This window comes from Phocoena sinus, chromosome 13 (genome assembly GCF_008692025.1).
Source record: "Phocoena sinus isolate mPhoSin1 chromosome 13, mPhoSin1.pri, whole genome shotgun sequence".
NCBI classification, from domain to species: Eukaryota; Metazoa; Chordata; class Mammalia; order Artiodactyla; family Phocoenidae; genus Phocoena; species Phocoena sinus.
This window is the reverse complement of record NC_045775.1, coordinates 62,608,292-62,619,353: the sequence shown is the minus strand read 5'-3', so window position 1 is coordinate 62,619,353 and position 11,062 is coordinate 62,608,292. Positions and strand designations below refer to the sequence as shown.

Below are 11,062 nucleotides of genomic sequence, written 5' to 3'. Positions count from 1 at the left end.
CTCCAGCCAGCGCCAACATCTGCAACGTGGTCCTGATGCGGTACGGGGAGCTGGAGGAGGGGATTGACGTCCTGGATGGTGATGGCAACCTCGTGGGCTCCTCCAAGATCGCAGCCAGACATGTGGGTCCTCTGGGGACTTGGGGGCTGGTAGGGAGGCTGTGGTCGGTTTTCCCTAGACACTTTCATTCCCCAGGGGCTTGTGTCCTCAGCGCCCTTGCCTTGCCCTCTTGAGCTCTCCTCGTCACCCCACTCCCACCCCCACCCCCCATTGGTTTGAGCCCCAGGCCTCAGGTCTGGCCCCAGCCACACCTGCCCACCAGACACCCTTGCTTCTCTCCAGTCGCCTCATCACTACTGGGAAACATCCCCATCTCTTGTCCCAGCCCCTCTGGACGTGCTTTCTCTGACCTCTTACTTGGTAAGGGCAGAGGAGGCCCCCCCAGAGCTTTCTTTCCCTTCCCCAGGACCTAGGGCCTAGGGCCTTTCATATCCTCCCGGGTGACAAGAGGACGCATAGAAGCTGATGGTTTGTGGTTGTGTGCTAATAAGCACTTCTGCAGGTGATGGTCACTAGGGAGTGAGTGCGGTTGAGGCGGAGGGATTTGGGGCTTGCAGGAAGCCACGGGCGTGGTTTGGAGAAGAATGTTTTGTTACAAGAAGGCCCTCTTTCACTTCTGGTTTCACCAGCCTCACCCATCTAGCAATTGTAATTAAAAAAAAAAAAATTCCTGTCCACTTGTATATCTTTCTGTGCTTTCCAGCCTTCATCCTAATGGCAGTTAGTGGCCTGTCCTGCTCTGGCCTCCAAGTGCTGGGTCCCCTCTGCTCCAGCCCTGTCCCTTATGAGCGCCCACATGGCCCCCCACCGCACCCTGTCACTGAGGCCTTCTCCATAAGCCTCTGATGTAGGAAGACCCTTCTCTTATCCTGGTCCTTCCCTCCCCACTGACTGATCTCAGGGAAAGTGTGTGTCTGTCCAAGGCTTGTGAGGGGCAAGGGGCTCAGGGGTGCCAGTGCCAACACCGCATCCTCTGCTTCCTGCACAGGCTCTGGGCCCCCTGTCATCCCCACACCTGTTCAGAAGACTGGAGGGACCTCTCCCAGGCCTTCCTGAGGCTGGTCATGCAGAACCCAAGTTCCTGGGAGAAATGTTTAGCCCTGAGCCCATCATCAGAGGGGATTTGGCCTCAATTTCCTACATCACCCTAACCTCCTATCCAGCTCTATCCTCTTCCCTACTTGCTGTGAGGGAGGCCAACTGTGATAACTCCTCCTTGTGGTCCAAACAGCAGGGAACCCCAAGCTCTTCTGCAGCCCTGGGCTTCCCTTCTCCTGGCTATATCAGCCCCTTGCCATTTGGGACTCCAGGGACCCGTGGGTTACAAGCATTCCTTGAGCCTTCTCTGAGGGCTGGGAGTCCGTGGGGTTAAAGGAACTCATCACAATGACCATCAAGGTGCAGAACTGCCACTGAGCTGTGCCTTGACCAGCCGCCCCCCACCCCCAGGAATCCTGAGGGAGCCCCTAGAGCAAGGCCCCAGGCAGACCCCATATGGGGACAGCAGACATTCAGCAGAAGCTTTTCCCACTTACAAAGCTGACCTCTTGTCATTAAGAAAGACTCTCATCCAGAGCCAGGAAATGGCAAGATCCTCCAAATCTTTGTCTTTAAGGGAAAAGAAAGTAAATCCCAGAATCCCTCTTCTTGGGCACCAGGAGCCTCAACGCGGCTCAGCAGGCCACAGCTGTTTGTTCTGGCCCTTCCAGTGCCTGCTTTGTTTTTAGAACATCTCAGGTCCTCCATATGTTTCCTCCCAGCCTCTGTACCCCGCCACCCGGTTCACCTCCCTGGGCGCAGGCCCCTTGTTGGGGCCGCTTCTGGGTTGCCTCCACTCCCCCACATGTGGCAGGTGATGCGGATCTGCTATGGGAAGAGGGAGTGGCTTTTTTCTGTTGTTTGGAATATGGCTTCGTGAGGGATTCCATGAATTATTCCGTTCAGCCAGATGTGCTTAGCAGTGGTACATACACCTAGGGGCTCCAGGGCTGCTGCCCCGAGGCTGTCCCACCCCCGCCCCGCTCACCACGGCCTCTGCTTGCCCCTCAGGCCCTGCTGGAGACGGCGCTGACGCGGGTGGTCCTCCCCATGCCCATCCTGGTACTACCCCCGATCGTCATGTCCATGCTGGAGAAGTGAGTTGGGGCCCAGGACAGAGGCCATCGTGGCGGAGAGGGTGGGGGAAGGGGGACCTGCTGGCCCAGGGCAAGGTTCCTGGTTTGTTCAAACTCTCCCTGGCAGGGCTGCTGGAATCATCCTGTGAGAATTAATGGACTTTGGCTGCTCAGGACCCTGTGCTAAGTTCTAGGAGGGATGTCCCGATGGACATGGCTGGCCCTGCCCTGGAGCTGGCGGTTCTAGGTTGTGTGTGTGTGTGTGTGTGTGTGTGTGTGTGTGTGTGTGTGTGAGTGTGTGTGCGCGCACGCACGCGGTCTATTAGTGCACAGCACAGGACCAGTGGTGAAGAGAGTCTGAGGACTATGGTGGGAAGACTAGACTTGGGCCCAGCGCATCCCTTTCCGGCATCTGCCATGAGGCAAGTCACCACCTCACTGAGCCTCAGTTTCTTCATTTAGACAATAATTGTACTAACCTCCCTGCCGCCCTCAGAGGGATGTTCTGAGGACACATTTGTCCTGACTATAAAGAAATAAGGAGATACAATAATAAGAACAATGATGGAGTGATTCTATTAATTAATGAGTGTGAAATTGAATCACAAAGGCGGGAATGCTGCTGGAAGGAGAGGCTGAGGAGAGGAGGGAGGAAGCAGGGCTGGTTTGGGCAGGCCCTGAGGGTTGGGGAATATCTAGGAGGACTGGCAAGGGGCAGGGAAGGGTTCCAGGTGTGGGGAGCCAGATGAACAAAGGCTTGGAGGTCTGGTGAAGATAAAAGTGAAGAGGTGATCGCTTCCTCCTTCCCGGTAGCCCAGCCTGGGAGGGGCACCTCAAGGCAGTGGATGAGCTTGGGGGCACTCCCTCTGGGGCTCTGGATCAGGGGCTTCTCCCCAATTTGGGGACCTTCGTATTCCCACAAAACAAATTACAATAACGCTAACACTTAACAGCTAAGCATTGGCTGCATCCCAGTCCTCTCCCAGCCGGGTCCCCCCCAAATGCCATCTCCGCAACGAGGCCCTCCCTGACCACCCCATCGAGATTACAGCCACCAGGACTTCTTCCCCCACTACACTGCCTTATTTTTACTCACAGCACTTATCGATAGCTGAGATTCTTTATCTAGTTATATGCTATCTGTCTGCTTCATTAGAATGTCGTCTCCATGGAGGCAGGTCAATTCCTTTGTTTACTGCCCTGCACAGCATCTAGCAGAGTTCCTAGCACATAGTGATGTTCAGTGTTTGTTGAATGAATGAACGATCTCATTTAACCTTCACAACAGTGCAAAGAGGTGAGCATGATGTCCCCATTTTACAGACAAGGAAAGGAAGGCAAAGAGAGGTTGTATCATCTGCTTACAGTCACACACTAGGAAATGGCAGAGCCAGGCAGGGCCCAGGAATACGGCTGCAAAACTGGGCTCTTCCTACCACACTGGCTGCCTCTTGGATTTTTGGATCACAGCACGTAATCCGCCTGTCTTTGGAATCGACCCCACATGGAGACAGGAGAGGGGCAGATTTGGGGAACTGGCCTCAGAAAGCCTGTGTTTTGATAAGGGCAGGACCCACACAAAGGTCAGCTGCAGGTGGGACCTGGCAGTGTGGGAACAGGGTCAGGGTGACCTTGAGGGGAGGGCTGGTCCAGAGGAAAGGGGCTGCAGCTGGCACTGAGAGTATGACAGGATTTTGGTGGAAGGGAGGGCTTTCTAGGCAAGGTGTGACCCTGTTGCGTGGACCTTGAAGAGCCCAACCCAACAGAAGCAAAGCACGCTCTCTCCTTGGGCCTGCTGAAGGGGCCCTGTGTCCAGCTGAGGGGATGATTTCTTCGTCCCCTGGAAGAGTGGGGGAGGTGCATAGTGGGCGTGGCTACCTGAGCAAGGGATGGCGCGTGTTGAACACTGAGACTTAAGAATATTAATCTCCTCTGGAAGTTGCAAAAATAAATCATGGGAAGCGATTCCTTTGGTCCCCCTGAACCTCGTATACGCCGCTCTCTGGTGAACTGAGGCTGTCCCCAAATACCAGCGACTGCGAGTGCACACAAGGACACCACTGGGCAAATGAAGAAGGGAGGGCTTCTGTCTTCAAGGCTACTGAATCTTGAACCTGGAATTTGCTGGGGAAAAATGTGGTCTGTGATGCCTTCTGGGTGCCATCTGAGCTGGGTTTGCAGAAAGTGGAGTGACGGTTAGTGTCCCATTGGTTGGGGGCTTAAACTTAGCTTTGGGAGGCTTGGGAGGTGGGGTGGGATTGTTCTAGTTCTGACTGTCCCAGCCTGGAATCAACCTGGACTGCGGGTGCCCTGCATCTGGCTCAGCTCAGGGTCAAAGGAAGCCCCTCGGGTAGGTAGAAGAGGGTTAGCCATTGGTCTCCTGGAAGCCTTGTATTTAGTTGGTCCTTCCCTGAAGCTTGTGGGAGGGTCTCTGAGGAGGAGAAGGAGTCCAGCCTGGGTTCCCCCAGGAATATCAAGGCGAACAAGGCTCAGTTTGCACCCTCAAAGACGTAATTAACCTCATATACATGGGGCAGGGGGGGTGGGAGCTGCCAGACTGTGAGGTGGGGGGCAGGGCAGGTCCGGCACCAACTGAGACTCCTGGCAGGAGTCCTGGGGGGCTGGTCAGTTTCCCACCTGGAGAATGATGTCACTGCCCCCCTCACCACCTTGTCCACTAGAGCTTGGCACTTTGCACCATCCAGCGGGCCCCTGGCTCTTGGCTGGGGCCCCCCTGCCGAGCACCCCACGGCCTTTCCATGCCGGGTGCTAATGGAAGGGCCTCTGCTGAGGAGGCTGATGGGGGAGGCAGCCCTACCCTCGACCCTCGGGAGCCCCCAGTTGGGTGAGGGAGTCAGGACAGCCAGGGAAAAAAGACAAAAGAACACTTACAAAGCAGCCTGCTTGCAAATTAATGGAGCGCAAAAGTAAAACTGCTCCAAGTGCTGAGGGAATGCACGGCAATGGGGAGACAAGCTGTTGTGTGGCAGCGAGGCTGGCTTGGCCCCGGCCTCAGTTTCTCCTCTCTGGGAGGACCCTGGCTTTCCTGCTGGGATAGCAGAGGTGGGCGGCGTATTCAGGTGTCCCTGTGTCTGAGATGAAAGGAAAAGTGTCTCCCGTCAGAAGCCGAGAATCCTCCACTCTGCCGAGCAGGGCCTCTCTCTGAGGGGTGTACGCCCCACCCCTCACTCTCCACCGAACCTTCCCTCAGGCCCAGGGCTCCACTCCAGCTCCGCTGTCCTGGGGAGGAAGCTGGTTTTGGACTCAGGGCCCGGAGAGTAGCCCCGCCCCCCAACTCAGAGGCAGCTGTGGGGGGGGGTCTCTCCCCCAGCTCTGCATCCCTGGCCCTGGCCCGGGCCTGGACTTTTCTGCCCTCCCAGGCTGGGTCTCAGCTTGGTCAGGGTTCAGGCCACACCCTCCACGGTAGCTCCTGCGGCCGCTCCCCAGCCTCCCTCATTCCCGGGGATCCGGGTCTTTCCTCTCTCCCAGGCATTCGCACATCTCTCCATCTGCATATTTTAACTCCCCCAGCTGCCTTTCCAATTCCTCCCTGCCATTTCCCTCTCCTCCTCCCCTCCCCCTGTCCTGCTGTGTTCACTCTCCCGCCTGGGCTGGGACTTCAGAGGCTCCTGTTGGCTGCTGTCTGAACCTTCCTCCTTCCTGAGTGGGGAGGACAGGCCTGGGACTTTCTGTATCCCTTTCACAGTGGGGACTTCAGCCAGCCACCCGGAGAGAGGAACCAAGGTCGCAGCCCCACGTAGAAGGGGTCTGTCCAGTGTCCCCACCGAATGAGTCAATGTCCTGCCCCTCACCTGCCAGGGAGGGAACCTCCCTCCCGTGATCCTCCCTCGGGGGCTGTGCCTCCGGGGACCACACACCCTCCTGTCCCCTCCCCTCTGCTCTGGCCACCCTCAGGGACTGAGGTCCCAGTCGCTGCCACGGGAGCAAGAGTGCCCACCTTCTGGTCCTGCTGGAGAAGTTAATCTGAGTTGAAAACATCTCAGGACCCATCTCAGCCTTATCCCAGCCCTCCATGACTCCCATGGAAGCCCAGGAGGCCTCAGGCTGAGTCCGTGGGGAAGAGGGGGGTAAGGCTCACCTGGAAGAGAGGGAGAAGATGGGGGCACTGGACCAAGGCAGAGGGGATGCCAGAAGGGCTTGAGTTTGATTTGGGCACCTTTGTCCCCCTGTTCTTAATCCTGTGGAAATTCTCCTCCCCAATAGCTCAGTTCAGGCTTAATTCAACAACTGGACAGATCTTGGAGTCTGGGCCAGTGGGAAGGGCTGGAGGACAACCCAGCCACCAGGATCCTCCCTCCTTCCTGCTGGTAACAAGGGCAGTAACAACAGCAATACTAACACACCTCACTGAGCACTTACTGTGTCCAGGTCTTTTACTTGCATAGAATTTACAAGTAATTGGATTGTTATTGGTACCTAAGTAGGAACATCCTGGGCCAGAGTTTCCCAGAAGTGTGGTCTGGGGATCACCTGTTTTAGACTCATGGAAGGTTCCCAGGTGTAGTACCAACTGAATCAGGATCTCATGGGGGAGTCTGCATTTTTAACCACTGCCTAGATACTAAAGTTTGAGAACTGCTGCTCCCAGTTTTGCTGTCGCCTTAGAGCCAGCTGCTCTTGGGATTCATGTGCCAGGAGGTGAAGGTGGTGCGGGGTTTGCCTGCCCCGACACTGAGGCACTGCCCCCAGAAGAGCCTCTCCCCTGCCCGTGGCCACAGCAGCGCTGCTCCAGGAGGGGAGGGGCAAGAGCCCTGGTTATAGCTTCTTCACACCAGGAGCCAGTCTCAGTCCGGTGGAGGTTGACGCTTACCCAGGGCAGCGTGTGTACCCACCCAACATCCCTTGGCAAATAATCCATCTTGCTGACACATGCCACCTCAGGCCTCCCCAAGTAGAATGACTGGTGGATTATACAGAGCGAAATGTTCTGATGGACAACGCAGTGAAGGTGGACTCGCCAGCTGCTATGCCCTCCACTCTGTCTGGAGAGGCCGTTTTGTCATGGGGCTGGGGGACCCAGGGCCCTGGAGGGAGGCTTTCGTACCCCTCTCCTGCCCAAGAATCCCAGCTCTTTTGTTCACCGTGGGGAGGGGTGCCAACTGTGAACTGGTGATGCAGTGGGCAAAGGATCCTTAAGGCAAGAGCCAGAGCAGCTCAGTGATAGCACTTTTAGGGAGTCAGAGGAACCTACAGAGCAGCCCTGCCTGCCTCCCACAGACTTGGTCTTGGCCTTGGGCAAGTCACTGTGGCTCTTGGATCGAAGGTGACAAGGTGGTCAGCAGGGTGTGTTCTGTTCCCATACCCAGAAGAGGTCATCCTCTCCTGGCTGTGTGCGCGTGCGTATGCGTGCTTGTGCGTGCATGTGCGTGAATGCGTGTGTGGTTTTTTCACTATTGCAATATGTGCTGCCTTCAAGGCCCATCTTCCTCCGCTGTGTCCCCACGTGGGCCCCCCACCCCCTGCACAGGAGCAGGGGCCGACAGCCTCCTCTATCGTCTACCCCACACGTGGCCTTCTTTGCACAGGGCTGGACGCACAGTGGGGTGGGTGCCCCACAGGTGCTCATTTATGATTTATGGTTGAGAATTTAAGCAGCAACGTCCTTCAGGGCAGGGCCTGGGGAGAGGGCTGCCACCGGCGGACGGTCCCAAGGACAGAATTCCTCCACAGCTACTTAGCTATGGGCTGGGCCTGGCCCTCAGGCCCAGTGGGACCGGCATGGTGGTTAATGGCCAGCTCACCCTGTCTCCGGGTCTCATGGGCGCCCCCCTTCTCTCTCCCCAACAGGACAGCTCTCCTGCAGGCGCGTCCCCGGCTGCTCCTCCCCGTGCAAAGCCTTGTGTGCCTGGCAGCCTTTGGCCTGGCCCTGCCGCTGGCCATCAGCCTCTTCCCCCAGATGTCAGAGGTCAGTGGAGGGAGGGGCTCAAGGGCAGGACAGGGAGGGTTGCCGTTTGGTCATTTATGAACCAATACCTACTCGGTGCTGACACCTTAGCACTGTGCTAGCTAGGTACTGGGGTTAGACGGTGACGGAATAGCAAGTGAAGGGTGAGCAGCGTTAAGATGGGAGGAGTTTGGCCATGGGAGGAGACAGTAGGGGCCCAAACAGAGCTTAGAGAGAAGTGGCATTTCATGCGGGCCTGCAGGATGGGCTAGAGTTGGCCAGGTGTGTAAGAGGTGAGGGGACACATAGGCTGAGGTCACCTGGTGTGAAGGGAGGCGGCACACAGCTGAGGAAAGCCTGCCTCTTGGGCAGAGAGTGGGGAAGATGAGGTGGGCCAGGTAGGGGGCCCTGACGTCAGCGGGTGCCGGGAACTTGGAAGCCAGCGCAGTGGGTAAACGTTACCAGAAGAGCTGGGCAGAGCAGGACCACGGATTCCTGATTTTGAACGGTCCCCATGCTGTATGGTGAGGCTGCGTTGGAGCTCTGGAGAAGGAGCCTTCAGGAGGCGGTGGCGGGAGTCCAGCGAGAGATGATGGCGGCTTGGACCAGGCTGCTGGCAGCGGGCATGGAGGGAAGTGGATCCTTTAAGAGAGAGTTAGGAGGCAGCTTCATCAGGATCTGATGAAGAACTGCGTGTGGTGGGAGGACAGGGAACCGGCAGGATGTGCGCCCGGCTTTCTGGTTTGAACAACCCGGCAAGATGGAGATGAGGAGGGGCCGGCGTGCAGGAGGACAGCATGTAGAGCTGGATGCACACGTGGGGTTTGAAGAACCTGTGGAACTTGTGAACAGAGGTGCCCTGTGGAAGCTGGCTTTGGGTCTAGAAGCCAGGAGAGAGGCCTGGGCTGGAGGGACAGAAGTAGGAGCCCCCGGCATAAAACAGTGATGGAAGCCAGAATGGTGGGTGGGATCAACCCAGGAGCGTGTGGAGAAAATAGGCCCTGGGGAGAGGAGCTGCCCAAGGACAAGTGGCCAGGGAGGTAAGGACAGAGCCAAGTGAGACTGGAGTTGGGGGGCATCCACAGGGTCAGACCCTCCCGAGAGGTCAAGCTCCGTGGGGTTGAAGAGCGTCCATTGGTGTCTCAGTTTGTGAAGGGAAACCCCATCCTGAGGGGTGGAGCCCAGCTGGGGGGTAAGGAAATGGGTTGACAGGCTGACCGCTTGGTCTAGAGTCTTGGTACCGGGGGAACAAAGAGAAGCAGACCCAGAGCTGGAATGAGATGTGGGATCAAGAGAGGCTTTTATTTATTTTCACTCTTTTAAAATGGGAGAGACTGGAGCTTGTGTAAATGCAAAGGGAAGGCACCAGGAGAGAAGGACACTGGAGGAGGAGGACAGAGAACAAAGTCCATGAAGTGGGGGAGTCAGAACGCAGACAAGGGGTTCAAAGGATTCGCCTGGGTGGGGGAGACCAGGCGAATCCTGAGGAAAGCCTGCCTCTTGGGCAGAGAGTGGGGAAGATGAGGTGGGCCAGGTAGGGGGCCCTGACGTCAGCGGGTGCCGGGAACTTGGAAGCCAGCGCAGTGGGTAAACGTTACCAGAAGAGCTGGGCAGAGCAGGACCACGGATTCCTGATTTTGAACGGTCCCCATGCTGTATGGTGAGGCTGGTTTTCCTCAGCTGTGTGCCGCCTCCCTTCACACCAGGTGACCTCAGCCTATGTGTCCCCTCACCTCTTACACACCTGGCCAACTCTAGCCCATCCTGCAGGCCCGCATGAAATGCCACTTCTCTCTAAGCTCTGTTTGGGCCCCTACCGTCTCCTCCCATGGCCAAATCCTGTAGCAGGGGGAGGCAAATGTTGGTTGGGGGGGTGGAGTTTGGGGGTGGGGAGGTTAAGGAAGTTGATCTGATAGCTCCTGTGTTCTCATGACTGAGCAGAGAGGAAGGAGGTGGGTGGGAAGGGGGAGGTCAAAGGTCAGAGGACCATGGAGAAGGCTGGAGACCTTCAGAGGGGAGAACAGGAGAGACAGCAGACTAAGGAAGTCAGAGAGCCTGGTGGGCAGTGCTGGGGGTCAGAGGAGGGGACGACTGGGGGTGGACACAGGTCTGTGGGGATGGCCAGGGCCTGTCTACCCAGAGGTACGGGGCCTGCTCCAGTTTCGTCTGGTTGGGTGAGGCATTCGGGAGGTTGGTAGGAGTTCAGGAGGAGCAAAGGACCCCAGAATCTTAGCTGGATGGGGGTGAAGAAACATGAGCAAGCCGAGTGGGAAAAGCAAGGTTTGGTGCAGAGGCAGACCCAAGGAGGGCAAAGAATGACCATGGTATTTGGAGTTACAGAACTCATGGGAAGATGGGGGCTGTGGCTACAGATGGACGCTTCTGAATCTGTGACCGCAGGACTGACCCTGCAGGGCGGGAGGGGTGCAGGTTCCTCCAGGGGAGTTGGGGAAGGTGGAAATAAGGGTCCTGGGGTGTTACACTGGGACTGTGAGGACTGGAGACCCAGGGTCTTAGAGTAGGAGGTAGTGACCCAGCCTCCAGGGCCCGAAGAGGGTGAGGACAGAAGTCACTTGCCTCCACTGAGCCCCAGAGCTTCAGGAGGAAACTGTAATGGGATGGGGCTCCTATGTTGGGGGCCAGGCCAGTGCACACAGGATGGGAAGCTCAGCAGTATCCTCATACCCACAGGGCCCAGCCTTGCCGTGGAGCAGGGATACGCCTCCCCATCCTTCCCCTCAACCTAAAAGCTGAACAGCTATATCCTGATGCTTGGGGACTCCAGATAGAGCTGGGGGCTCCAGGTTGCCTGGAAGCTCTGAAGATGAGAGGGCGGGCACTTCTCGGCGGTCCTGGCATCCCTATCTGGAAGGCCTGGGCCCGCCACTCCCTAAAGCCACTGACGGCATCTCTTTGTAACAGCTGGGCTGAGTCTGCAGTTCTGGGCAAGAGTCAGAGTGCCCCAGGTGCTTGCAGGCACCAC

General features: G+C 57.2%; 1 protein-coding gene across 7 annotated transcripts in view; it reads left to right on the top strand.

Annotated features, from left to right (window-relative positions):
* Positions 1–11,062, top strand: part of SFXN5 (sideroflexin 5) — a 117,186-nt gene that overhangs the window by 89,777 nt on the left and 16,347 nt on the right. For 5 of the 7 annotated variants that reach the window (XR_004352736.1, XR_004352734.1, XR_004352735.1 and 2 more), the window contains 3 exons: positions 7–122; positions 2,110–2,195; positions 7,983–8,100. Coding sequence is in view for 3 of the 7 variants with exons in the window: in XM_032652426.1 (XP_032508317.1) it covers positions 7–122; positions 2,110–2,195; positions 7,983–8,100 (320 nt within the window). In the remaining 4 variants the exon portion in view is untranslated. Of the gene's footprint in view, positions 1–6; positions 123–2,109; positions 2,196–7,982; positions 8,101–11,062 lie in introns of those variants that run through there. The other 2 variants (XM_032652431.1, XM_032652429.1) reach the window with 2 other exon arrangements.